The following is a 23,628-nucleotide window of genomic DNA, read 5'->3' as shown; positions in this document are numbered from 1 at the left end:
CTGCTGTCCTAACGTTTAGAAGGGTGAATGAGCAGTATGGCTGGTGGCATTGTCATGCTGGAGGGTCATGTCAAGATGAGCCTGTAGGAAGGGTAACACATGAGGGAGGAGGATGTCTTCCCTGTAGCGCAGGTGTTGAGATTGCCTGCAATGACAACAAGCTCAGTCCGATGATGCTGTGACATACCGTCTCAGACCATGACGGATCCTCCACCTCCAAATCGATCCCGCTCCAGAGTACACGCCTTGGTGTAACGCTCATTCCTTCGAAGACAAAAGAGAATCTGACCATCACACCTGGTGAGACAAAACCGCGACTTGTTAGTGAAGAGCACTTTTTGCCATTCCTGTCTGATCCAGCGATGGTGGGTTTGTGCCCATAGGCAACATTGTTACAACAGGCTTACAAGCTCTCAGTCCAGCCTCTCTCAACCTATTGCGGACAGTCTGAGCACTGATGGAGGGATTGTGCGTTCCTGGTGTAACTCGGGCAGTTGTTGCCATCCTGTACCTGTCCCGCAAGTGTGATGTTCGGATGTACCGATTCTGTGCAGGTAGTGTTAAAAGTGGTCTGCCACTGCGAGGACAATCAGCTGTCCGTCCTGTCTCTCTATAGCCCTGTCTTAGGTGTTTCACAGTACGGACATTTCAATTTATTACCCTGGCCACATCTGCAGTCCTCATGCCTCCTTGCAGCATGTCTAGGCACGTTCACTCAGGATAGCAGGGACCCTGGGCATCTTTCTTTTGGTGTTTTTCAGAGTCAGTAGAAAGGCTTCTTTAGTGTCCTATGTTTTCATAACTGTGACCTTAATTGCCTACTGTCTGTAAGCTGTTAGTGTCTTAACGATCATTCCACAGGTGCATGTTCTTTAATTGTTTATGGTTCAATGAACAAGCATGGAAAACAGTGTTTAAATCATTTACAATGAAGAAGTGTGTGAAGTTATTTGTATTTTTATGAATTATCTTTGAAAGACAGGGTCCTGAAAAAGGGATGTTTTTTTTTTGTTGCTGAGTTTACAAATCAAATGTATTTATATAGCCCTATACAGTGCCTTGCGAAAGTATTCGGCCCCCTTGAACTTTGCGACCTTTTGCCACATTTCAGGCTTCAAACATAAAGATATAAAACTGTATTTTTTTGTGAAGAATCAACAACAAGTGGGACACAATCATGAAGTGGAACGACATTTATTGGATATTTCAAACTTTTTTAACAAATCAAAAACTGAAAAATTGGGCGTGCAAAATTATTCAGCCCCTTTACTTTCAGTGCAGCAAACTCTCTCCAGGAGTTCAGTGAGGATCTCTGAATGATCCAATGTTGACCTAAATGACTAATGATGATAAATACAATCCACCTGTGTGTAATCAAGTCTCCGTATAAATGCACCTGCACTGTGATAGTCTCAGAGGTCCGTTAAAAGCGCAGAGAGCATCATGAAGAACAAGGAACACACCAGGCAGGTCCGAGATACTGTTGTGAAGAAGTTTAAAGCCGGATTTGGATACAAAAATATTTCCCAAGCTTTAAACATCCCAAGGAGCACTGTGCAAGCGATAATATTGAAATGGAAGGAGTATCAGACCACTGCAAATCTACCAAGACCTGGCCGTCCCTCTAAACTTTCAGCTCATACAAGGAGAAGACTGATCAGAGATGCAGCCAAGAGGCCCATGATCACTCTGGATGAACTGCAGAGATCTACAGCTGAGGCGTATATTGCACAAATCTGGCCTTTATGGAAGAGTGACAAGAAGAAAGCCATTTCTTAAAGATATCCATAAAAAGTGTCGTTTAAAGTTTGCCACAAGCCACCTGGGAGACACACCAAACATGTGGAAGAAGGCGCTCTGGTCAGATGAAACCAAAATTGAACTTTTTGGCAACAATGCAAAACGTTATGTTTGGCGTAAAAGCAACACAGCTGAACACACCATCCCCACTGTCAAACATGTTGGTGGCAGCATCATGGTTCGGGCCTGCTTTTCTTCAGCAGGGACAGGGAAGATGGTTAAAATTGATGGGAAGATGGATGGAGCCAAATACAGGACCATTCTGGAAGAAAACCTGATGGAGTCTGCAAAAGACCTGAGACTGGGACAGAGATTTGTCTTCCAACAAGACAATGATCCAAAACATAAAGCAAAATCTACAATGGAATGGTTCAAAAATAAACATATCCAAGTGTTAGAATGGCCAAGTCAAAGTCCAGACCTGAATCCAATCGAGAATCTGTGGAAAGAACTGAAAACTGCTGTTCACAAATGCTCTCCATCCAACCTCACTGAGCTCGAGCTGTTTTGCAAGGAGGAATGGGAAAAAATGTCAGTCTCTCGATGTGCAAAACTGATAGAGACATACCCCAAGCGACTTACAGCTGTAATCACAGCAAAAGGTGGCGCTACAAAGTATTAACTTAATAATTTTACATGCCCAATTTTTCAGTTTTTGATTTGTTAAAAAAGTTTGAAATATCCAATAAATGTCGTTCCACTTCATGATTGTGTCCCACTTGTTGTTGATTCTTCACAAAAAAATACAGTTTTATATCTTTATGTTTGAAGCCTGAAATGTGGCAAAAGGTCGCAAAGTTCAAGGGGGCCGAATACTTTCGCAAGGCACTGTATATCTCAAAGTGCTGTACAGAAACTCAGCCTAAAACCCCAAACAGCAAGCAATGCAGCTGTAGAAGCACAGTGGCTAGGAAAAACTCCCTAGAAAGGCCAAAACCTAGGAATAAACCTAGAGAGGAACAAGGCTGAGGGGTGGCCAGTCCTCTTCTGGCTGTGCTGGGTAGAGATTATAACAGAACATGGCCTAGATGTTCAAATGTTCATAAATGACCAGCATGGTCAAATAATAATAATCACAGTAGTTGTTGAGGGTGCAACAAGTCAGCACCTCAGGAGTAAATGTCAGTTGGCATTTCATAGCCAATGTTTAAGAGTATCGCTACAGCTCCTGCTGTATCTAGAGAGTTGAAAACAGCAGGTCTGGGACAGGTAGCACATCCGGTGATCAGGCCAGGGTTCCATAGCCGCAGGCAGAACAGTTGAAACTGGAGCAGCAGCACGGCCAGGTGGACTGGGGGCAGCAAGGAGTCATCATGCCAGGGTGTCCTGAGGCATGGTCCTAGGGCTCAGGTCCTCTGAGAGAGATAGAAAGAAAGATAATTAGAGAGAGCATACTTAAAATTCACGCAGGACACCGGATAAGACAGGAGAAGTACTCCAGATATAACAGACTGACCCTAGCCCCCCAACACAAACTACTGCAACATAAATACTGGAGGCTGAGACAGGAGGTGTCAGAAGACACTGTGGCCCCATCCCAGACAGGGCCAAACAGGCAGGATATAACCCCACCCACTTTGCCAAAGCACAGCTCCCACACCACTAGAGGGATATCTTCAACCACCAACTTACCATCCTGAGACAAGGCAGAGTATAGCCCACAAAGATCTCCGCCACAGCACAACCCAAGGGGGGGCGCCAACCCAAACAGGAAGATCACGTGAGTGATTCAACCCACTCAAGTGACGCACCCCTCCTAGGGACGGCATGGAAGAGCACCAGTAAGCTAGTGACTCAGCCCCTGTAATAGGGTTAGAGGCAGAGAATCCCAGTGGAGAGAGGGGAACCGGCCAGGCAGAGACAGCAAGGGTGGTTCGTTGCTCCAGAGCCTTTCCATTCACCTTCACACTCCTGGGCCAGACTACACTCAATCATATGACCTACTGAAGAGCATGCTAGCCTAGTTGGACTAGGTAAATTAGCTAGCTAACATTACAATCCTGTATTGAACTTTGAAAGCCATCATCTAAATCGTATAGCTAGCTCGACATCTTTTGGATACATACTGTCAATTTTGCCTATGCCATAGTAGTCACAGACGGGTACCTTTGTTTGTTATATCTTTGACTAACATTAGCGAACATAAGCTAGCCACCCTTGTCTGGAAAACAATCCGTTAGAACCAGTGTACCTTCTAGACCAGGTAATAAATGTAGTCTACCCCTTTTCTCTTTTAACCTGAGTTTTACAGAGAAAAGGTAATCTGGAGACCTTCCACAGTGCCTTACTGAAAAATAGCCCAAAGCGGCAGAATTTGGGGTACACGAGCATGAGGGAGGAAAAACACCTTGCGGTTATGGAGCACAACAAGATTGTTGTTATTACAATAGTAGTAACACAACCACCTCATTCTTGCAGATAAAGGCTACTATTGACAAGAATGATCTGTCAGTTAATGGGCTGGGGGAGGATTACTGTTTTTGCTCCATGAAATAATCCAACAAAGCTTACGCCACCATCTTGTCTAGTTCAAGTCCACACCATGATGACAGACATCTGTCTCGATCAATGACAGAAGACTTGAAATAGGCAAGATCGCAGCATACACATTGTTGGATTACTTCATGGTGCAAAAAAGCATTTTAATAATGGAGCATTTTCTAAATTCAAATGGACTCCCTGCAACTGGACACATACATTTTGATTTTGAGACTCCTATTTCCACAAATCGAGGACGAAGACAACATCACCAAGCTAAGGTTGGTCAAAAATTCTCTGTGCTACAGCAAACAGTACCTATCCTGTAACTCCCAGTAATCGACACCAAAAATCTTTGGTTAAATCACATTATTTGGTGTAATAGTCTGTAGCTAAGATAACTGGTGATCAGCAGATGAAGGTAGAGGTAGTCATAATGAAATTGCCTTTCACAAAGAAAATAAAATACAGCATGATCAGTGCAGTAAAGTTCAGGGAATGCTTGTACAGCTGTGGGAGGAGTGTTGTCATGATCAAATTGCCATTCAGCTCCTCGTGTCGTCATCTGCTTGAAATACAGCATAATGTCCAATCCATCGAGAGGGATAAAGTTCACAAGATACGGTTCTGCTACAATGACACATGCAGGCAAAGGAATTATGTTTCTCTCCATATAGAATCCACTCCAAGAAGAAGCCCAATCACTACACGGTATTGTCTGCAAGACAAAAACAAATTGACTCTATTGAACAGTTTGAATTACAGTTGAACTGTGCCAGCATAACATCGACATTAGAGTAGAATAGTTGAACATGCATACGTTACATATAGAACAATAGCTAGCCTAATAGAAATAAATATTGCATAACCCTCAACCTTTGCACAGTGAACAGCCCGTAAAAATGTACCTAGGTACTGTAGGCAGACAGTATCTAAATGCACAGCCATGTCTATCAGGCATGCTTAGGCCAATATTTTTTTTTATAGTAAAACCAGTTTCAATTTTAGATTTACAACAGTAAATTGTTGTATTGTTTCTTCTCACTGCTATCTAGTAAACTTAGCTAGCTGGATAGCCAATAATTGTTATTTACATCTGTTTGGAATCCTATCTTGTGTCAAACCTATACATTTTGTGAGATTGACATGCATCCACATTCATAATCATAACCAATGTCAAACCTTTTAAATTGTTATATAACTAGCTACTATAATGATTTACAGTTGCTGATGTTACACGTTTTCTAACAAGCTACAAACGCAAGGCATGGCGCATAAGTTAGCAGGCATCAGTATAACGAGCTAGCCAACTCCAGTCGTGCTAACGTTTGCTGGTAAACCTAGCTTTAGGGGTCTGGTTGTAACTTTGTAGCTTCCTGTTTAATCAAATCAAAGTTTGTCACGTGTGCCGAATACAACAGGTGTAGTAGACCTTAAAGTAAAAACTTACAGGCTCTAACCAATAGTGCAAAAAAGGTATTAGGTGAACAATAGGTAGAAATAAAAGAAATAAACAGTAAAAAGACAGTGAAAAATAACATTAGTGAGGCTATATACAGTAGCGAGGCTACATACAGACACCGTTTTTTTAGGCTGATTGAGGTAGTATGTACATGTAGATATGGTTAAAGTCACTATGCATATATGAAGAACAGAGAGTAGCAGTAGCGTAAAAGAGGGGTTGGTGGGTGGCGGGCCACAATGCAGACAGCCCGGTTAGTCAATGTGCGGGAGCACTGGTTGGTCGGGCCAATTGAGGTAGTATGTACATGAATGTATTGTAATGAAACAGCAGGGAGCAGGTTTCGAACCCTCGACCTTCGAGCCCGAGGTCCGGCGCGCAATCGACTGTGCCGCAAAAGCATGCTCATGCGACAGAGTCGATTTCCGCGCTGATAAACCCAGGGTCATTACACTATAGTTAAAGTGACTATGCATATATGATAAACAGAAAGTAGCAGCAGCGTAAAAGAGGGATTGGGGGGCACACAATGTAAATAGTCCGGTAGCCATTTGATCACCTTTTCAGGAGTATTATGGCTTGGGGGTAAAAGAAGCCTTGAGAAGCCTTTTTGTCCTAGGCTTGGCACTCCGGTACCGCTTGCCATGTGATAGTAGAGAGAACAGTATATGACTGGGGTGGCTGGGGTCTTTGACCATTTTTAGGGCCTTCCTCTGACACCGCCTGGTGTAGAGGTCCTGGATGGCAGGCAGTTTAGCCCCATTAGTAGCCATATCTAGGACTAAAGAGAAGAAGTTTTCAATTCAGATACAATAGATGTCCAATTTATAAAACCGCTTCTATTTGGTCATATGACTAACTCTAGTTGTTTAGCTAACTTAGCTATCCTGCTAGGCTAGCTAGCTACCTAAGTTAGCAAACAGAAAATGTATTTGATTCCCCCCACTGTTACACAGTAGTATGTTAGCCAGCAATACACACTGTGGGTTTCAGTAGATTAACTAGTTAGCTAGCAGGTGGCTTGCAGGAAAAATAACTTACTTAGTGACTGTATTTGTCATCTGCCCTCTTGGTGCTGGCATTAGCTGTAAATGAGCTTCTAGCTAAAACATGGTTAAATGTCACCATGTAGCTAATAGAACATCAAAAAAATGCTCCCTTGTCAAATTCATGTTGATGAAAGGAATTACTTGAAGTCATTGCCGTCTGGTCAGGTCCTTCAGCTTTGCCCAAAGGATTGTGTCCCTTTCAAAAAAGCCAGCCTTGGGGGAGGGATGTGGCCAGAGCATGAAGCACCAACCCACCCGAGTTGTAGTCTTTCAGAGACTGGAAATAATGTCAGCTTGTATATTTATCAATTCATCCTCTGATAGGAACCTCGCTGAAAACATAATGGCTCTATCGAACAAGGACAACCATATCTACACGCACAAAAACACATAGTGCAATCAGTATAACAGTCTTCACGAAATGCCACAAAGCAGGATTACATTTATTTTATCCAACTTCCCAACAGGGTGGAGGGGACTAGCCCCCCTCTGGACCATCCCCCAGACATCCTCACATACTTTGTGCCCCCTCAGATTTGAGGTACATGACACCCCTGGATATTTCTACCATTTGTCCATTAGTTCACTAGTTACCACAAAGTTAAAATTGGCTGTAGTAAAAATGCATGCAATCTAAAATTAGCTTTTTGGTCTTAATTTAAGGTTAGTCATAAGTTTAGCAGTGTGGTTAAGGTTAGGTTTAAAATCCGATTTTAAGAGACATTGTAGAAATAGGCCGGGTTTATGACTTTGTTACTGTGGTAACTAATGACAACCGTCAGGTCCTTTCTGATTTCGTTGTGCATAAAAATACAGATTGATAAATAATTATTTACTATTGTGAAAAGTGAATATACACAGAACACACAATATACAAAACCAAACCAGTAGTTGTTTATTTAGTTGTATGACAACCTACACTCAGGAATGTCGTCAGGAATGGAAACAAATTATATTCAAAAATAAATATGATCCTATATTCATATTGCATTAGGTACAAAAGGAGTACACTGTAGTTCTATTATTTGATAGAAAATATGCAAAATGTCAAGTTACCCCTAATTTCTTACCATAAATTGCAGTAAAACATTTGACAACTAAACCACGATATAACCCCCCAAATACTCAAACTGAAATCTGCTATAGCCATATGTAAATACCAGGTTTCCAAACATAATTTATTTAAGTTAAATATACTGAACAAAAATATAAATGCAACATGTAAAACTGAAATAAAAGATCCCAGAAATGTTCCATACTCACAAATCTAATTTCTCTCAAAACTTGTGCACAAATTTGTTTACATCCCTGTTAGTGAGCATTTCTCCTTTGCCGAGATGATCCATCCACATAACAGGTGTGGCATATCAAGAAGCTGATTAAACAGCATTATCATTATACAGGTGCACCTTGTGCTGGGGACAATAAAAGACCACTTTAAGATGTGCAGTTTTGTCACACAACAATGCCACAAATGTCTCAAGTTTTGAGGGAGCGTGCAATTGGCATGCTGACTACAGGAATGTCCACTAGAGCTCTTTCCAGATAATTTAATGTTCATTTCCCTTCCATAAGCCACCTCCAACATCGTTTCAGAGAATTTGGCTGTACGTCCAACGGGCCACACAACCGCAGACCCACGTGTAACCATGCCAGCCCAGGACCTCCACATCCGGCTTCTTCACCTGCGGGATCATCTGAGACCAGCCACCCAGACAGCTGTTGAAACGGAGTATTTGTCTGTAATAAAGCCCTTTTGTGAAATCCATAGGTTAGGGCCTAATTTATTTATTTGAATTGACCGATTTCCTTATTTATGAACTGTAAAATAGTTCATTGTTGCGTTATGTATTTTTGTTCAGTATAAAATAAAAAAAACTCAACAGGGCTCATATCTATTTTCTGCAGAAGCAAAGTTGGACAGGTAGTTAACGATAAGGTCTACCCACATGGCTGTCTGTCAGGCAGGGATTAGCGTCCAATCACCATTTATCTCCTGCTGTAAGTGAGGATCAGTTCATCTGAGGATCCAGAAAGACTGTATAAGTCTCACATGGCACCTTATTCCCAATATAGTGCACTACTTTTGACCAGGTGGCACCCTATTCCCAATATATTGCATTACTTTTGGCCAAAGCTTTGGTCAAAAGTAGTGCAATATATAGGGAATAGGGTGCCATTTGAAACACTAAATGTAGCTTCAGTCACATGTTAAGTATTGGCCTCTCTTCTGATAGTCTGCCAAGGTGTCCATTCCATTCAACCATCTGTAGCCAGAATCAGCACAGCCCCGAAAATACCCACGTTATGCCCCATCAGCTTCAACTGGTTCCAGAACTCTACATGGCGTGTGTTGTGCCAGTAGCCCAGGTTACCGTCGATGAAGAGCAGGATGAGGGGCAGGACCACTGCCAGGATCTGTGAAGCTAGACGGATATAACAGCCAGAGAGGAAGGCCAGGGCCAGCACTCCAAACAGCACCACCAGTAGCATTAGGGTGATCTCCCCACCAGGGATGTGGTTCAGGTAGGCCATCCTGTCCTCTTTACTGTGCTGGAGGGAGTACACCTGGTGGAGGGAACACAGCGCTGCATTGAGTTGTTATTTAGGCTGCTACTGTATATTTGTTGGACTCACCATTCAGTTTATTGCACCTAGTTGTACAATGATTTGATCTCTATCGCTCTCATATCTGATTAGGACACAAATGTCAAACTTGACACTGGGCTATTTAAATCAGGGAAAATCTAGGCCTTTTGCTATCCAGGTTTCTAGGTCTGCAGTAATTGATTTTAAGGATGGAGGAAGGGGATTCCCATCACAGTGCTTCTTTCTAGGTCAAACACTGTAGCTAATTCACTGAAGTAGGTTGTTTGTCTTACCATACAGATGAGGTAGACCCCTATGAAGACCTGTCCGGTGGACTGCAGCGATCTGGTGCGATGTTTCTGTCTGTATACCTCCCCCGCACCACTGGCTAGGACCAGGAAACCCCCGATGATAGCCAGGGTTCTGGAGTGCATCCTTACCTACAGGATCACATAAGACAAGGTCAGTTGAGCATTCCTAGAGATGTAGTGAAGGGGGATGCAAACACTTACTACATTTCTTCAACACAATGTTTTAATTCATCCTAAAATAGGATCATCTTAGTCATGTCCGTTTTTTTTGGGGCCCAGCACCCAGTATTAACCCACAATAAGTTATGACTAAATAGAGCCCACTATTTATTGTCTTTCAACAGGTGGTGTCATTCCTACACAATGCACAGCTCTCAATGTAGACAGAGTTGTCACTCTCCACAAAACATTTCTTACCCCCAGGATACTTCAGCTGGAGTTGTCACACTATATACTCCTCCTCACAGGCAGTACTCACCTTCAGCCAGTCACTATAGTGCACTTGTTCACCAATATAAGAAGCGTAGGTGCTGATAGCTAACTGTATGGCGGCCCCTAGTGCAAACCACCTCCTCTTCACCCCAAAGGACATGAAGCTGGCACAAAGAACTGATACCCCCATGTCAAAGTACAAGTAGGGAACCTGGATGTCAGGTTTCCTGGAGATTAAGAAAAAAGCACATATATTACAACACTGAAATGGTTAAATATTCAAAAATCATTGTTCAAATCAACTAATTGATTACACTCATGGTTAACAATAGCTATGATTTCATACCTCCAAAGACAATGATTTGTCTCACTTAGCTACCTTGAAGTGGAACTGACAGCGTTTTAACTACTTTGCAGATATGAAACAAACATACAATCATAATCAGTCAAAAATATCACATTTCCAGTTTATGCTACAAAACCAACTTTATAAGAGGAGGCTATAAAAATAGTATATATTTGACTCAATTCCATGACGTTCAGTAAGGCATTGTTGGCAGTAGTCTCGGGTGGTTTACTGTGTATACACACACCGGGGTATTTGGAAAAAGCCATGGGATGGTTTTCAATACCGTTGAATCTATTTATTTGAAGTTTAATACATTTTGAATAATTGTAGCTACTTTAAGTAAACACCTGCAGTCAACTTGTGCAATATGTTCGGAGATAAAGAACATTGCGTTCTTCATTTCAGCTGTCACACTGAGTCACAACTGTTTGCCAGCTAGATATCAGTAACAGTAATCATGAGTAGAGGTCGACCGATTTATCGGAATGGCCGATTGATTAGGGCCAATTTCAAGTTTCACCCAACTTATTGTGGGAAGCTTGTTGAAGGCTACCTGAAACGTTTGACCCAAGTTAAACAATTTAAAGGCAATGCTACTAATTGAGTGTATGTAAACTTCTGACCCACTGGGAATGTGATGAAGGAAATAAAAGCGGGAATAAATCTCTACTATTATTCTGACATTTCACATTCTTAAAATAAAAGTGGTGATCCTAACTGACCGAAGACAAGGAATTTTTACTATGTCAGTAGTTCCCAAATATAAGAGGACTCCTGTGTTATTTATATATTTGAAGAAATCTATTCAGGTGTATTTTGTGAATGCATTCTAATGATCTAAAGTTGCTCTGTTGCTACTTCATGTAAACACACAATCCAGTTCAAAGTTAATGATGGCAGGCCCATGTGGCGAATGGTTTATTTGCATATAGGCCTACTGTAGCTCTGATTGGATATGGCACACTGGTCTGTGGAGACTCCAGTCCTGGACAAGACAGGTGTTTTTAATTAGGTTTTATTCACTGCAGTGTCTGTTAAATTGTCCAAACAAAACAGCCACTTCCCACTCTATATTGCTATAGAATTTTCAGAAAGGCTGTACTATACGTAATTCCCAAACATTCTATGAATTTATGAAAATTACCATATAGTGCTGGCTTGTCAGAAAATGTTTAAAAAAAAACATGTAATATTATTCCTGAGGGTGTATATGAACAGATTTGAATACGATTTCATGTTAAAATGCTGTCAGCTCCACTTTAAACTGAATACACTAACTGTAAATCGCTCTGGATAAAGCATCTCCTTAATGACTAAAATATTAAGGACTTGGCATTCTTCGCAAAAAACAATAATACATGAATGAATGGTTTATATGCCATGTGAGAAGATATGCCACGCAGTCACTGTTACTATATATTTACAGTTGTAGACCATATGACTTGATCAAAGTAAGGTAACTGGAGACTCCACCAGCTATATTACAGGGTGGTGCACTCCTATTTAAAGATTACAGAAATATCACCCTGCCATAACTAGAGCCAGATGGCCCACAATCCCGGAAGTTGTAGCTTTTGTAGTTCTATGTTCTTTTACACAACCAAATGCCCACGTTCATAACCCAGAAAACAGTACCTGGCATAGAAAAGCCAAACTAGTGTAGTAAAGATGTCTGTCAATAATGTAGCTCAACTAACAAGCAAAGTGACGCTGTAAAGCCAACCCTCTGTTTAGCCGATTAGCGGCTAGCCGACGTCTGCAGAAACGTACTCACATACATATCCACCGCGCTTACCTTTTTACATCCGCGCGCTCCGCAAAGAGCATCAGCATTGTAAAGCAGTTCCAGAAACCAAATCGCGTCAAAATAAAGGCGCCAAATTGACAGAGGCGCCGGAGAACTTGCCTACTGCTAGGGGCAGCCATTATTGTTACTACAGTGTTACGTCAGCAGTGGGCAAAAACTTTACAACTTCCTGTCTAGAATTTTCGATAATTTTCAAAATAAAAGTTTACCATTTTACATTAAAGGTAGACTCCGCGTAACGACATTTTCACGAGCAGCACCGCATGCGCACGTCCAAGCGGATCACATAAATTGTCTGGTTTGTCGACTGCATGAACTTTACAAAAACCATGTCAAATGCCATGAAGTTGACTGCAAGTTTCTGCAGTTGCTCTTCACCAAATTCACCCTGCAGCCATTTCCTGCATTGTAGGAGGCTCTATAAAAACGGCACAGTGGACACATCATAATACCCACAAAACTTAGCGGTAGGTAATGTTCCAATAATGTTTTCCCAATTAATTTGTGCTTCTGGAATTTTAGAACTACTTCATATACAGTGCATTCGGAAGGTATGCCGACCCCTTCCCCTTTTAGACATTTTATTACATTAGCCTTATTCTAAAATTGATAAAATACATGTTTTTAATCTACACACAATACCCCATAATGACAAGGTAAAAAGTTTGAGACATTTTTGCAAATTTAAAAAATGTAACTATTCAGACCCTTTGCTAGGAGACTCGAAATTGAGCTCAGGTGCATCCTGGTTCCATTGATCATCCTTGAGATGTTTCTACATCTTGATTGGAGTACACCTGTGATAAATTCAATTGATTGGACATGATTTGGAAAAGCACACACTTGTCTATATAAAAGGTCCCACAGTTGACAGTGCAAAACCAAGCCATGAGGTCAAAGGAATTGTCCGTAAAGCTCCGAGACGGGATTGTGTCGAGGCACAGATCAGGGGAAGGGTACCAAAACATTTCTGCAGCATTGTAGGTCCCCAAGAACAGAGTGGCCTCCATTATTCTTAAATGGAAGAACTTTGGAACCACCAAGACTCTTCCTAGAGCTGGCCACCTGGCCAAACTGAGCAAATGGGGGGAGAAGGGCCTTGGTCAGGGAGGTGACCAAAACCCAATGGTCACTCTGACAGAGCTCCAGAGTTCCTCTTTGGAGATGGAAGAACCTTCCAGAAGGGCAACCATCTCTGCAGCACTACACCAATCAGGCCTTTATGGTCGAGTGGCCAGATGGAAGCCACTCCTCTGTAAAAGGCACATGACAGGCCGCTTGGAGTTTGCCAAAAGGCACCTAAAGGACTTTGACCATAAGAAACAAGATTCTCTGGTCAGATGAAACCAAGATTGAACTCTTTGGTCTGAATGCTAATCGTCACGTCTGGAGGAAACCTGGCACCATCCCTACGGTGAAGCATGGTGGTGGCAGCATCATGCTGTGGGGACGTTTTTCAGTGGCAAGGACAGGGAGACTAGTCAGGATCGATGGAAAGATGAACGGAACAAAGTACAGAGAGATCCTTGATGAAGTCCTGAGTGCTCTGGAGCAGGTTCTCAGACTGGGGCAAAGGTTCACCTTCCAACAGGACAACCCTAAGCACACAGCCAAGACAACACAGGAGTGGCTTCGGGACAAGTCTCTGAATGTCCTTGAGTGGCCCAGCCAGAGCCCAGACTTGAACCTGATCAAACATCTCTGGAGACCTGAAAATAGCTGTGCAGCGATGCTCCCCATCCAACCTGACAGAGTTTAAGAGGATCTGCAGAGAAGAATGGCGGAAACTCCCCAAATACAGGTGTGCCAAGCTTGTAGCATCATACCCAAGAATACTCAAGGCTGTAAATTGCTCCCAAAGGTGCTTCAAGAAAGTACTGAGTAAACAGTCTGAATACTAATGTAAATGTGATATGTTTAAAAAAAATTGTAATACATTTGCAAACATTTCTTAAATCCTGTTTTTGCTTTGTCATTATGGGGTATTGTGTGTAGATCAATGTGGGGGGAAAAACTATGCAATCAATTTTAGAATAAGGCGTTAACATAACTAAATGTGGAAAAAGTCAAGGGGTCTGAATACTTTCTGAATGCACTGTAAGTTCTGTGTTTCGTGTAGGATTACCCTGGCGTGACATTTTGCTAGCAATGTAATTGTCTCTTGGACAAAGTAAATTCTTCATATATTCACCTCAATTTACTCAAAAATTCTAAATGCTAATTAGCAACAGGGAATCTGGGTTTGGCAGATGCCATGTGAACGCTACCTGCCCCAATGCAGTGCCAACTAATGGTTTTTGGAGGAGGAATAATGGTCTGGGGCTGTTTTTCATTGTACGGGCTAGGCCCCTTAGTTCCAGTGAAGGGAAATCTTAAATGTTACAGCGTAAAATGACATTCTAGACAAGGAGGAGTTGGCTTTGGGGATGACCAGTGAAATAAACCTGCTGGAGCATGTGCCTGGGTGGGTGTTGCTATAGCGACCAGTGAGCTGAGATAAGGTGGGGCTTTACCTCGCAAAGACTTATATAGATGACCTGGAACCAGTGGGTTTGGCAACGAATATGGGCCAGCCAACAAGAGCATACAGGTCGCAGTGGTGGGTAGTAAATGGGGCTTTGGTGACAAAACGGATGGCACTGTGATAGACTACATCCAACTTTCTGAGTAGAGTGTTGGAGGCTATTTTGTAAATGACATCGCAGAAGTCAAGGATCGGTAGGATAGTCAGTTTTATGAGGGTGTTTAGCAGCATGAGTGAAAGAGGCTTTGTTGCGAAATAGGAAGCCGATTCTAGATTTAATTTTGAATTGGAGCTACTTAATGTGAGTCTGGAAGGAGAGGTTACAGTCTAACCAGACACCTAGGTATTTGTAGTTGTCCACATATTCTAAAGTCAGAACCGTCCAGAGTAGTGATACTAGACGGGCGGGCGGGTGCGGGCAGCGATTGGTTGAAAAACATGCATTTAGTTTTACTAGCATTTAAGAGCAGTTGGAGGCCACGGAAGGAGTGTTGTAATGGCATTGAAGCTCGTCTGGAGGTTTGTTAACACAGTGTCCAAAGAAGGGCCAGAAGTATACAGAAGGTCAGAGGCCCGGACAACAGGCCCTCCGATTTGACACACTGAACTCTATCTGAGAAGTAGTTGGTGAACCAGGCGAGGCAGTCATTTGAGAAACCAAGGCTGTTGAGTCTGCTGATAACATGGAACCCAAACCGGCTGCGCGAGTGCGCCATTGTGCGCTATCGTGCATAAATGTATTTTGTCCCCCTACACCAAACACAATCACGACACGCAGGTTAAAATATATCAAAACAAACTCTGAACCAATAACATTAATTTGGAGACAGGTCGAAAAGCATTAAACATGTATGGCAATTTAGCTAGTTAGCTTCCACTTGATAGCTAATTTGTCCTATTTTGCTAGCTTGCTGTTGCTAGCTAATTTGTCCTGGGGTATAAACATTGGGTTGTTATTTTACCTGAAATGCACAAGGTCCTCTACTCCGACAATTAATCCACACATAAAACGGTCAACCGAATCGTTTCTAGTCATCTCTCCTCATTCCAGGCTTTTTCATCTTTGAATTTATATGGTGATTGGCATCTACACTTTCATAGTATTACCACGACAACCGGCTAAACAGTTAGTCTTTCAATCACCCATGTGGGTATAACCAATGAGGAGATGGCACGTGGGTACCTGCTTCAATAAACCAATGAGGAGATGGGAGAGGCAGGACTTGCAGAGCGATCTGCGTCAGAAATAGGAATTACTTCTATTTTAGCACTTGGCAACGCAGACGCTCGTTGGCGCCCGCGAGCAGTGTGGGTGCAATAATTGAAAAACATTGATTTCTAAATTTATTTTGCAACGCTCGCACACGTGACGTGTCTGGTCTGGTCAGCATGTTAGAATGTAGTGATTGACAGAATCGAAAGCCTTGGTCAGGTCGATGAAGACGGCTGCACAGGGTTTGTATACATCATTGTTCAATGCTCTTAGTTGTTGCGGAAATTGGAGCGGCAGATAACATGCAACCAATATCATGGTTCTATTCAAAGTTCTAGAAGGATCTACTTGAAGAAAAACAGAGCGCCCCTGGAGGCCAGGGTCGTATTCAGTAGTGCACACTAAAGCAAACTGTAGCAAAGCTGTTTGCAACGGAAACCGTTTGTCACGTTAAAACATTTTGCGACATGAACCGTTTGCTACGCTGTGCACTAATAACTACGACCCATGGGTCAGCCTGGGCATAGTTACCCTGGAACAGATTATGGGTTAAGTTCCCTGCTTAAGGACATAACAGCAGGAGAGGGTATCCAGAATACACTTCTTACCAAATATTCCCAATCAACCTGATTTCACTACCACCGGCGAAACGATAGGGATTAAGCTCTAACTTTATTAACCAATCAACCTGAGAAGTGACTAAATTACAGCCAACGTAGATAGTTTTAATTGCCTTATGGCAGTAATAAACTTGAGGGGAAGCGTTATAATGCACTGTAGCTCTGCTGCATTTGAAGCAACATAATACTTTATTGTATTTCACACACTGTGTGGAAGAGCAATTCAGAGGTATCCATATGAATAGAATATATCATACTTAAATTGTTCAGCTGTTCAGTTACGACAGAAATTCTTCCTCTGGAATGCACAATGGAATACACAGTCCAATTCAGAACTGGCTCTGCAGCACAGTTTACAGTAAAGGTGGTCAGTTAAGTGGTAGGCCTATCTTTTGCCTCACAGATTTTGTCCATTGTTCAACTCTTACCATGTGGCTTATCGGGTGAATGTCTGCGAAAGACAGACCCACCTGTGGTACATTAAGTCCAGAGTGACGTCGGTTTCACTGCCTAATCTATTTGGGGGGGATGAGACTAACCCAGATCCTGAAGTGTCATATGGGCGAAACGAGTGCCAGTGAAGGCTTTTCCAGGGATCAATGGCCGAGAAAGAGAGACAAGACACACAGAGTGAGAGAGTGTGAGAGAGAGAGAGCTAGTGAGCAAAACCAGGCTACACCGGATTAGTGTAATATGTTGACTGTCAACATTAGAATGTATAACATGCCTGATTGGATATTGGCTATTGGCTATTGATTCTGTGTTACATTTGTTCTTGAAAGGCACTGTAGCTTAATTATGTATTGCATTTTACAGTTAGTTGTTCTTCACTATTTATCCTATACAGTCAGGTTGGAAGTAGATTTAATTTATTCCTGTTACAGGACCTCTCAGGGGCATCATGCACCCCAAAAATCTGAGGGGGCACAAAGTACATAAGGATAGCTGGGGGGGTGGTCCGGAGGGGAGCTATGGCCATAAGTTAGAGAATTTTGCATTTTTCAAACACCTGAAACAACTTTTTCCTGCAGTCTGGAGCCATAATCATTATGCTTAATTCTGTCCAAAATATGTTTATCATCTTAGCATACCTCTTGAGCTGTCTGTGGTTCTTTTTTTAAAAAGCTTAATATGCTTCTCTGCTAAAATATGGGTGAAAGATATATTCCTTTGAGTCTTATTTAGTAATTGCTTGCTTTTCTAGTCTAGTCTACCAACCTTGCCAGCGGGCATGCCAGCTAAGATAGTTAGACAAGCTAGATACTCAAATCAAATCAAATGTATTTATATAGCCCTTCGTACATCAGCTGATATCTCAAAGTGCTGTACAGAAACCCAGCCTAAAACCCCAAACAGAAAGCAATGCAGGTGTAGAAGCACGGTGGCTAGGAAAAACTCCCTAGAAAGGCCAAAACCTATGAAGGAACCTAGAGAGGAAACAGGCTATGTGGGGTGGCCAGTCCTCTTCTGGCTGTGCCGGGTGGAGATTATAACAGAACATGGCCAAGATGTTCAAATGTTCATAAATGACCAGCATGGTCAAATAATAATAATCACAGGCAGAACAGTTGAAACTGGAGCAGCAACATATTTCCAGCCTCCAAACACTGGTGAATGGAGAGAGACATCTGTTACACAAAACATCAAAAAGTGTAATGACATTTGGCCACAATTTATGCGTCAGTGTGCTTATCGAACCACATCATATTTTGGAGCATATACCACCTGTTTACTATTCCTCTGACATGCGGTAATGATAAATAATGGTGTAGTTCTTTTGATATTTTGTTGGAATTATTGCGATAGTAGCGTACCGCCACTATTTGTTTTGCCGGAATGCCGTACCGAACTGGCTTACTTTCACCCCTAGATACAGTATGATCAATACTTGTTGTATAACAGTATTACATTTGATTGGGATATGACTTAATGGAGGTGGGCCCATGATTACACTAATTATAGCAGACCATAGGCTACATCAGGGGGATCTGACATCATTTGGTTGGAATGACAGAGAGAGATGCGGGGAAAGGATTGGATTGTGTATGAGATCAGATCCTCCTCATGTAGACTGTAGTGTTCTCTAAGTGGTGTAATCATGGGCTCACCTCCATGTGTGGCATGCCAAGGGCCTTTGGCATTAAGTGAGGCTAATGACGCAGGGACTGCCTGGGATTGTAATTGTTGACCTGCTCTATGGTACTTCTTTTTCCATTTCCCTCTGAAAACTGACAAAACAAGTATTATTATTTATGCTATAGACTATGTGATTGTAGGGCCATATTTGAAATGTTGGTTTGCTGAATTAGAATTAAATCTGATAACATGAAATTATATACAGTACCAGTCAAAAATTGACACCTACTCATTCCAGGATTTCTTTATTTTTACTATTTCCTACATTGTAGAATAATAGTGAAGACATCAACACTATGAAATAACATGGAATCATGAAGTAACCATAAGTGTTAAAAATCTAAATATATTTTATATTTGACATTCTTCAAAAGTAGCCACCCTTTGCCTTGATGGCAGCTTTGCACACTTTTGGCCTTCTCTCACCCAGCTTCATCACCTGGAATGCATTTCAACTAACAGGTGTGTGTTGTTTAATGTGGAATTTCTTTCCTTCCTAATGCATTTGAGCCAATCAGTTGTGTTGTAGTGGTGGTATACAGAAGATAGCCCTATTTGGTAAAAGTCCATATTATGGCAAGAACAGCTCAAATAAGCAAAGAGAAACGACAGTCCATCATTACTTTAAGACATGAAGGTCAGTCAATACGAAACATTAAGAACTTTGAAAGTTTCTTTAAGTGCAGTCACAAAAACCATCAAGTGCTATGATGAAACTGTCTCTCACGAGGACCGCCACAGGAAAGGAAGACCCTGAGTTAGCTCTGCTGCAGAGGATAAGTTCATTCGAGTTACCAGCCTCAGAAATTGCAGCCCATATAAATGCTTCAGAGTTCAAGTAACAGACATCAACATCAGCTGTTCGGAGGAGACTGTGTGAATCAGGCCTTCATGGTCAAATTGCTGCAAAGAAACCATTACTAAAGGACACCAATAAGAAGAAGAAACTTGCGTGGGCCAAGAAACACAAGCAATGGACATTAGACCGGTGGAAATCTGTCCTTTGGTCTGTTGAGTCCAAATTTGAAAGTTTTGGTTCCAACCGCCGTGTCTTTGTGAGATGCAGAGTAGGTGAATGGATGATCTCTGCATTTGTAGTTCCCACCATGAAGCATGGACGAGGAGGTGTGATTGTGTGGGGTGCTTTGCTGGTGACAATGTCTAATTTAGAATTCAAGGCACACTTAACCAGCATGACTACCACAGCATTCTGCAGCAAAACGCCATCCCACCTGGTTTGCGCTTAGTGGGACTATCATTTGTTTTTCAACAGGAAAATGACCCAACACACCTCCAGGCTGTGTAAGGGATATTTGACCAAGAAGGAGAGTGATGGAGCGCTGCATCAGATGACCTGGCCTCCACAATCACCCGACCTCAACCCAATTGAGATGGTATAGGATGAGTTGGACCGCAGAGTGAAGGAAAAGCAGCTAATAAGTGTTCAATATATGTGGGAACTCCTTCAAGACTGTTGGAAAAGCATTTCAGGTGAAGCTGGTTGAAAGAATGCCAAGAGTGTGCAAAGCTGTCAAGACTTTGAAGATTCTCAAATATATTTTGATTTGTTTAACACTTTTTTGGTTACTACATGATTCCATACGTGTTATTTCAGTGTTGATGTATTCATTATTATTATACAATGTAGAACATAGTAAAAAAAAGAAAAACCCTGGATTGAGTCGGTGTCCAAACTTTTGACTGGTACTGTATGTACAGTTGCATACATGTTATGTACAGTTTCAGTACATGCAGACATTCTACGTGATAGCCTATGACGCCCCCCTGAAATGCACAGGACCCAATTGCTTGTTATGACAATACCACCCACTCAGTGTCCGAATCCTCTAAGATGGTACATACACATTGATGTTATGTGTGTTCGTCTCATCCCGCTCATGGTGCTTGTGTTGAGGATTCTGAGGTTTACAGCCCCTTGATTGTTTAATTAGATCATAGAGGATTGGTGAAAATCCTGTACCGACCTCTCCCCAAAGCAAAGCCTACCTGGATCAGCTTTGCAGCTGGAGAGGGGTGAGGCGAAGACCCATCAGCAAGTCAGTCAATGCAGTTACTGTCTATCAGAAAGCAGCTTACAATAGCCAAGCCCCTAGGAGCTAAGACTCTCTCTGTTGGATACCCACCATTCAACAGGTAAGAGCTGGGTTACTTTAATTCTTGTGTATTCCTTTTATTTCTGATTAACATGGTCCGTTTTGGTTAGGTAAATATTTTTACCAGATGAATGTGCAAAAATTAGAGCAACAATAGAATATGGATTTTTTTTTGGTTAACCTTTATTTGTTTGAACAGGCAAGTCAGTTAAGAACAAATTCTTATTTTCAATGACGGCCTAGGAACGAACAGTGGGTTAACTGCCTGTTCAGGGGCAGAACGACAGACTACCAGCTCGGGGGTTTGAACTTGCAACCTTCCGGTTACTAGTCCAACGCTCTAACCACTAGGCTACTCTGCCGCCCCATTGAAAATGTTGAGGATGTATGTGAAAGAGAAACTTGAATTGATGAGCCTACATTAATGGATTAGTCTACATTACTCATCTGCCAGTGATTCTCTAGCTGTCTAAATAACACATCTATTCCTGTTTTCCTACTAACCTTTTTCTGTGTACATTTTCCTTTCAAAGGCAAGATGGCTCGTGATATGTCTGATAAGGAAATCCTGCAAATGGAGCTGGCTCAGCTAAAGATTGAAGTTAGCACAACACGCACAGCTGTGAGTATCTCTTTACAATATTACATCATATCTGAAGTGAAATGTTACCAAATCATAGAACATTTATCATGAAAGATGGCAGTATAACAGTGTTCTATTTGATTTAGATCGATATAAATCAATATACGTTTCATAGAAAGATGATTACAAGGAGTGAAATGAACATTTGTAAGAATTTTCAGTTAAATACTATTTCACTGCACACAATCTGCATTTGTATTTCCTGTTGTACTGCAGATGAATGTGAACATTTCATTGTTTATGTAACCACAAAACAAGCAAAGAAATCGTGGTGCATTCTCTTGCATGAGAAAAGTATTCTCATTCTTTTGCTCTTCACATCACCAGGTGTCAGTCAATTGCAAGGAGACAATGGAATGGGTGGAGGCACAAACAGAGGGCGACCCACTCATAAAGGGCGTGTCAGATGACAAGAACCCCTACAAGGGAGACAAGGGAGGCTGCATTATAACCTAGAATACACAAACCCAGGGAAAAGAAGCCACACATTTTGATTTAATGAGAAACAGTGGAGGGCATTCAAACACATATGTAATCTGATATTTGGACAGACAGATAGACAGCTCAGAGACAAGGACAACTACAACATTTGTGTTGATGCTGTATTGTTACAAGATGCCAGATTTCCCTTTTCCCCATCTCTGGATATTTTCTGTTGATATCATTGTGTCTCTGTCAAATTGTAAATAAACACATCTAGGTGTGTAAGGCTGTTACCTAGCTCATCTTGTGGTGTTATTCACTTTACTCTGCTAAATTAAAAGCACCTTCATTGTGATTAGTCTTCTTGCTGCTTGATGAAACTATAACAAATATTGGGGTATAGTAAGTATAATAATTGACATGTATACTATGTATGGAAATTATAGTATCCACATTTAAACTTGAACAGTCTTACGGGAGTCGGGACAGTATCACGATGAGACTATTGAATCCCACAGCAACAGTCACACCATGGAGACACTGTTTTGTCTTACTTAAACAAGGGACTACACATGCCCTTCACCTTCTTCTGTGATACCTGACAGCTGTAAAAGTAATCTCAGTAGTTCTTAGTAAATGTACAATAGGATCTATGAGTCAGGACAAGGAGGGGGCCTTCTGTGCCTCTACTTTATAGCTGCCTCCTAACCTCCAAGTACTTAGCTTATAACCAGTACTTCAGCCCTGGCTTCCATTTAGAGTTTTTCATCTACTCTTAGACCAAATTTCACCCTCTAGAAAACTGCACACACACACCCGTTCAAAAGTTTGGGGTCACTTAGAAACGTCCTTGTTTTTAAAGAAAAACACATTTTGTCCATTAAAATAACATCAAATTGATCAGAAATACAGTGTAGGCGTTGTTAAGTGTTGTGAATGACTGTTGTAGCTGGACACTGCTGATTTTTTTTAATGGAATATCTGCATAGGCCCATTATCAGCAACCATCACTCCTGTGTTCCAATGGCACGTTGTGTAAGCTAATCCAAGTTTATCATTTTAAAAGGCTAACTGATCACAAGAAAACCCTTTTGCAATTATGTTAGCACAGCTGAAAACTGTTCTGATTAAAAAAGCCATAAAACTTGCCTCCTTTAGACTAGTTGGGTGTCTGGAGCATCAGCATTTGTGGGTTCGATTACAGGCTCAAAATGTCCAGAAACAAAGACATTGCTGATGGGTCAATTTGATGTTATTTTAAATGGACAAAAAAAAAGCTTTTTCAGAAACAAGGATATTTCTAAGTGACCCCAAACTTTTGAACGGTAGTAATATATATATATATATATCTCATGTGTAAGCTGTGATACTTTACAATTCTGGCATAAAGAATATGGAAACTAGGTAACTGATGCAAAAGGTGTGCAAGTCCACCTTTTCACTCTTTAAATGATCATTTGTCTTAAACAATGACATGTGCAGCTCATCACATGAAGATCTTGAATGCACCAGTCAGAGTTAGAGAACCTGTCTGGTTATAATATAGGAAACCACTGTACAAACACATTGCAATGTACTCCAAAACACAACCATTGAACCAATACTTCAACCTAATTGCAAAAGTGTTATAATATAAAAGGGTAAATGGTCAAGTGGTTCACTACTGAAGCTGAGAGCA

The 23,628-nt window shown here is 41.6% G+C and overlaps 2 protein-coding genes across 3 annotated transcripts; one reads left to right on the top strand and one right to left on the bottom strand.

The window, feature by feature from the left end:
* Nucleotides 1-7,661: 7,661 nt before the first annotated feature.
* tmem101 (transmembrane protein 101) lies at nucleotides 7,662-12,441 on the bottom strand. Its single transcript, XM_021576260.2, has 4 exons — nucleotides 12,266-12,441; nucleotides 10,168-10,348; nucleotides 9,672-9,818; nucleotides 7,662-9,357 (listed from the first exon to the last, which is right to left on the bottom strand). Exons 1-4 carry the CDS (start codon nucleotides 12,394-12,396, stop codon nucleotides 9,049-9,051), a joined length of 768 nt encoding a protein of 255 aa, XP_021431935.2. The 5' UTR covers nucleotides 12,397-12,441; the 3' UTR covers nucleotides 7,662-9,048.
* An 82-nt stretch (nucleotides 12,442-12,523) lies between these two features.
* gngt2b (guanine nucleotide binding protein (G protein), gamma transducing activity polypeptide 2b) lies at nucleotides 12,524-22,303 on the top strand. Of its 2 annotated transcripts, none has more exons than XM_021576262.2 (3): nucleotides 12,524-12,744; nucleotides 21,418-21,506; nucleotides 21,855-22,303. In XM_021576262.2, exons 2-3 carry the CDS (start codon nucleotides 21,423-21,425, stop codon nucleotides 21,981-21,983), a joined length of 213 nt encoding a protein of 70 aa, XP_021431937.1. In that variant the 5' UTR covers nucleotides 12,524-12,744; nucleotides 21,418-21,422; the 3' UTR covers nucleotides 21,984-22,303. The 2 variants fall into 2 exon arrangements, with proteins under 2 accessions (XP_021431937.1, XP_021431936.1); XM_021576261.2 differs by lacking the exon at nucleotides 12,524-12,744 and adding an exon at nucleotides 20,744-20,924.
* Nucleotides 22,304-23,628: the final 1,325 nt, after the last annotated feature.

Source organism: Oncorhynchus mykiss, chromosome 20 (genome assembly GCF_013265735.2).
Source record: "Oncorhynchus mykiss isolate Arlee chromosome 20, USDA_OmykA_1.1, whole genome shotgun sequence".
Taxonomy (NCBI): Eukaryota; Metazoa; Chordata; class Actinopteri; order Salmoniformes; family Salmonidae; genus Oncorhynchus; species Oncorhynchus mykiss.
This window is presented reverse-complemented; position numbering and strand designations above follow the sequence as displayed.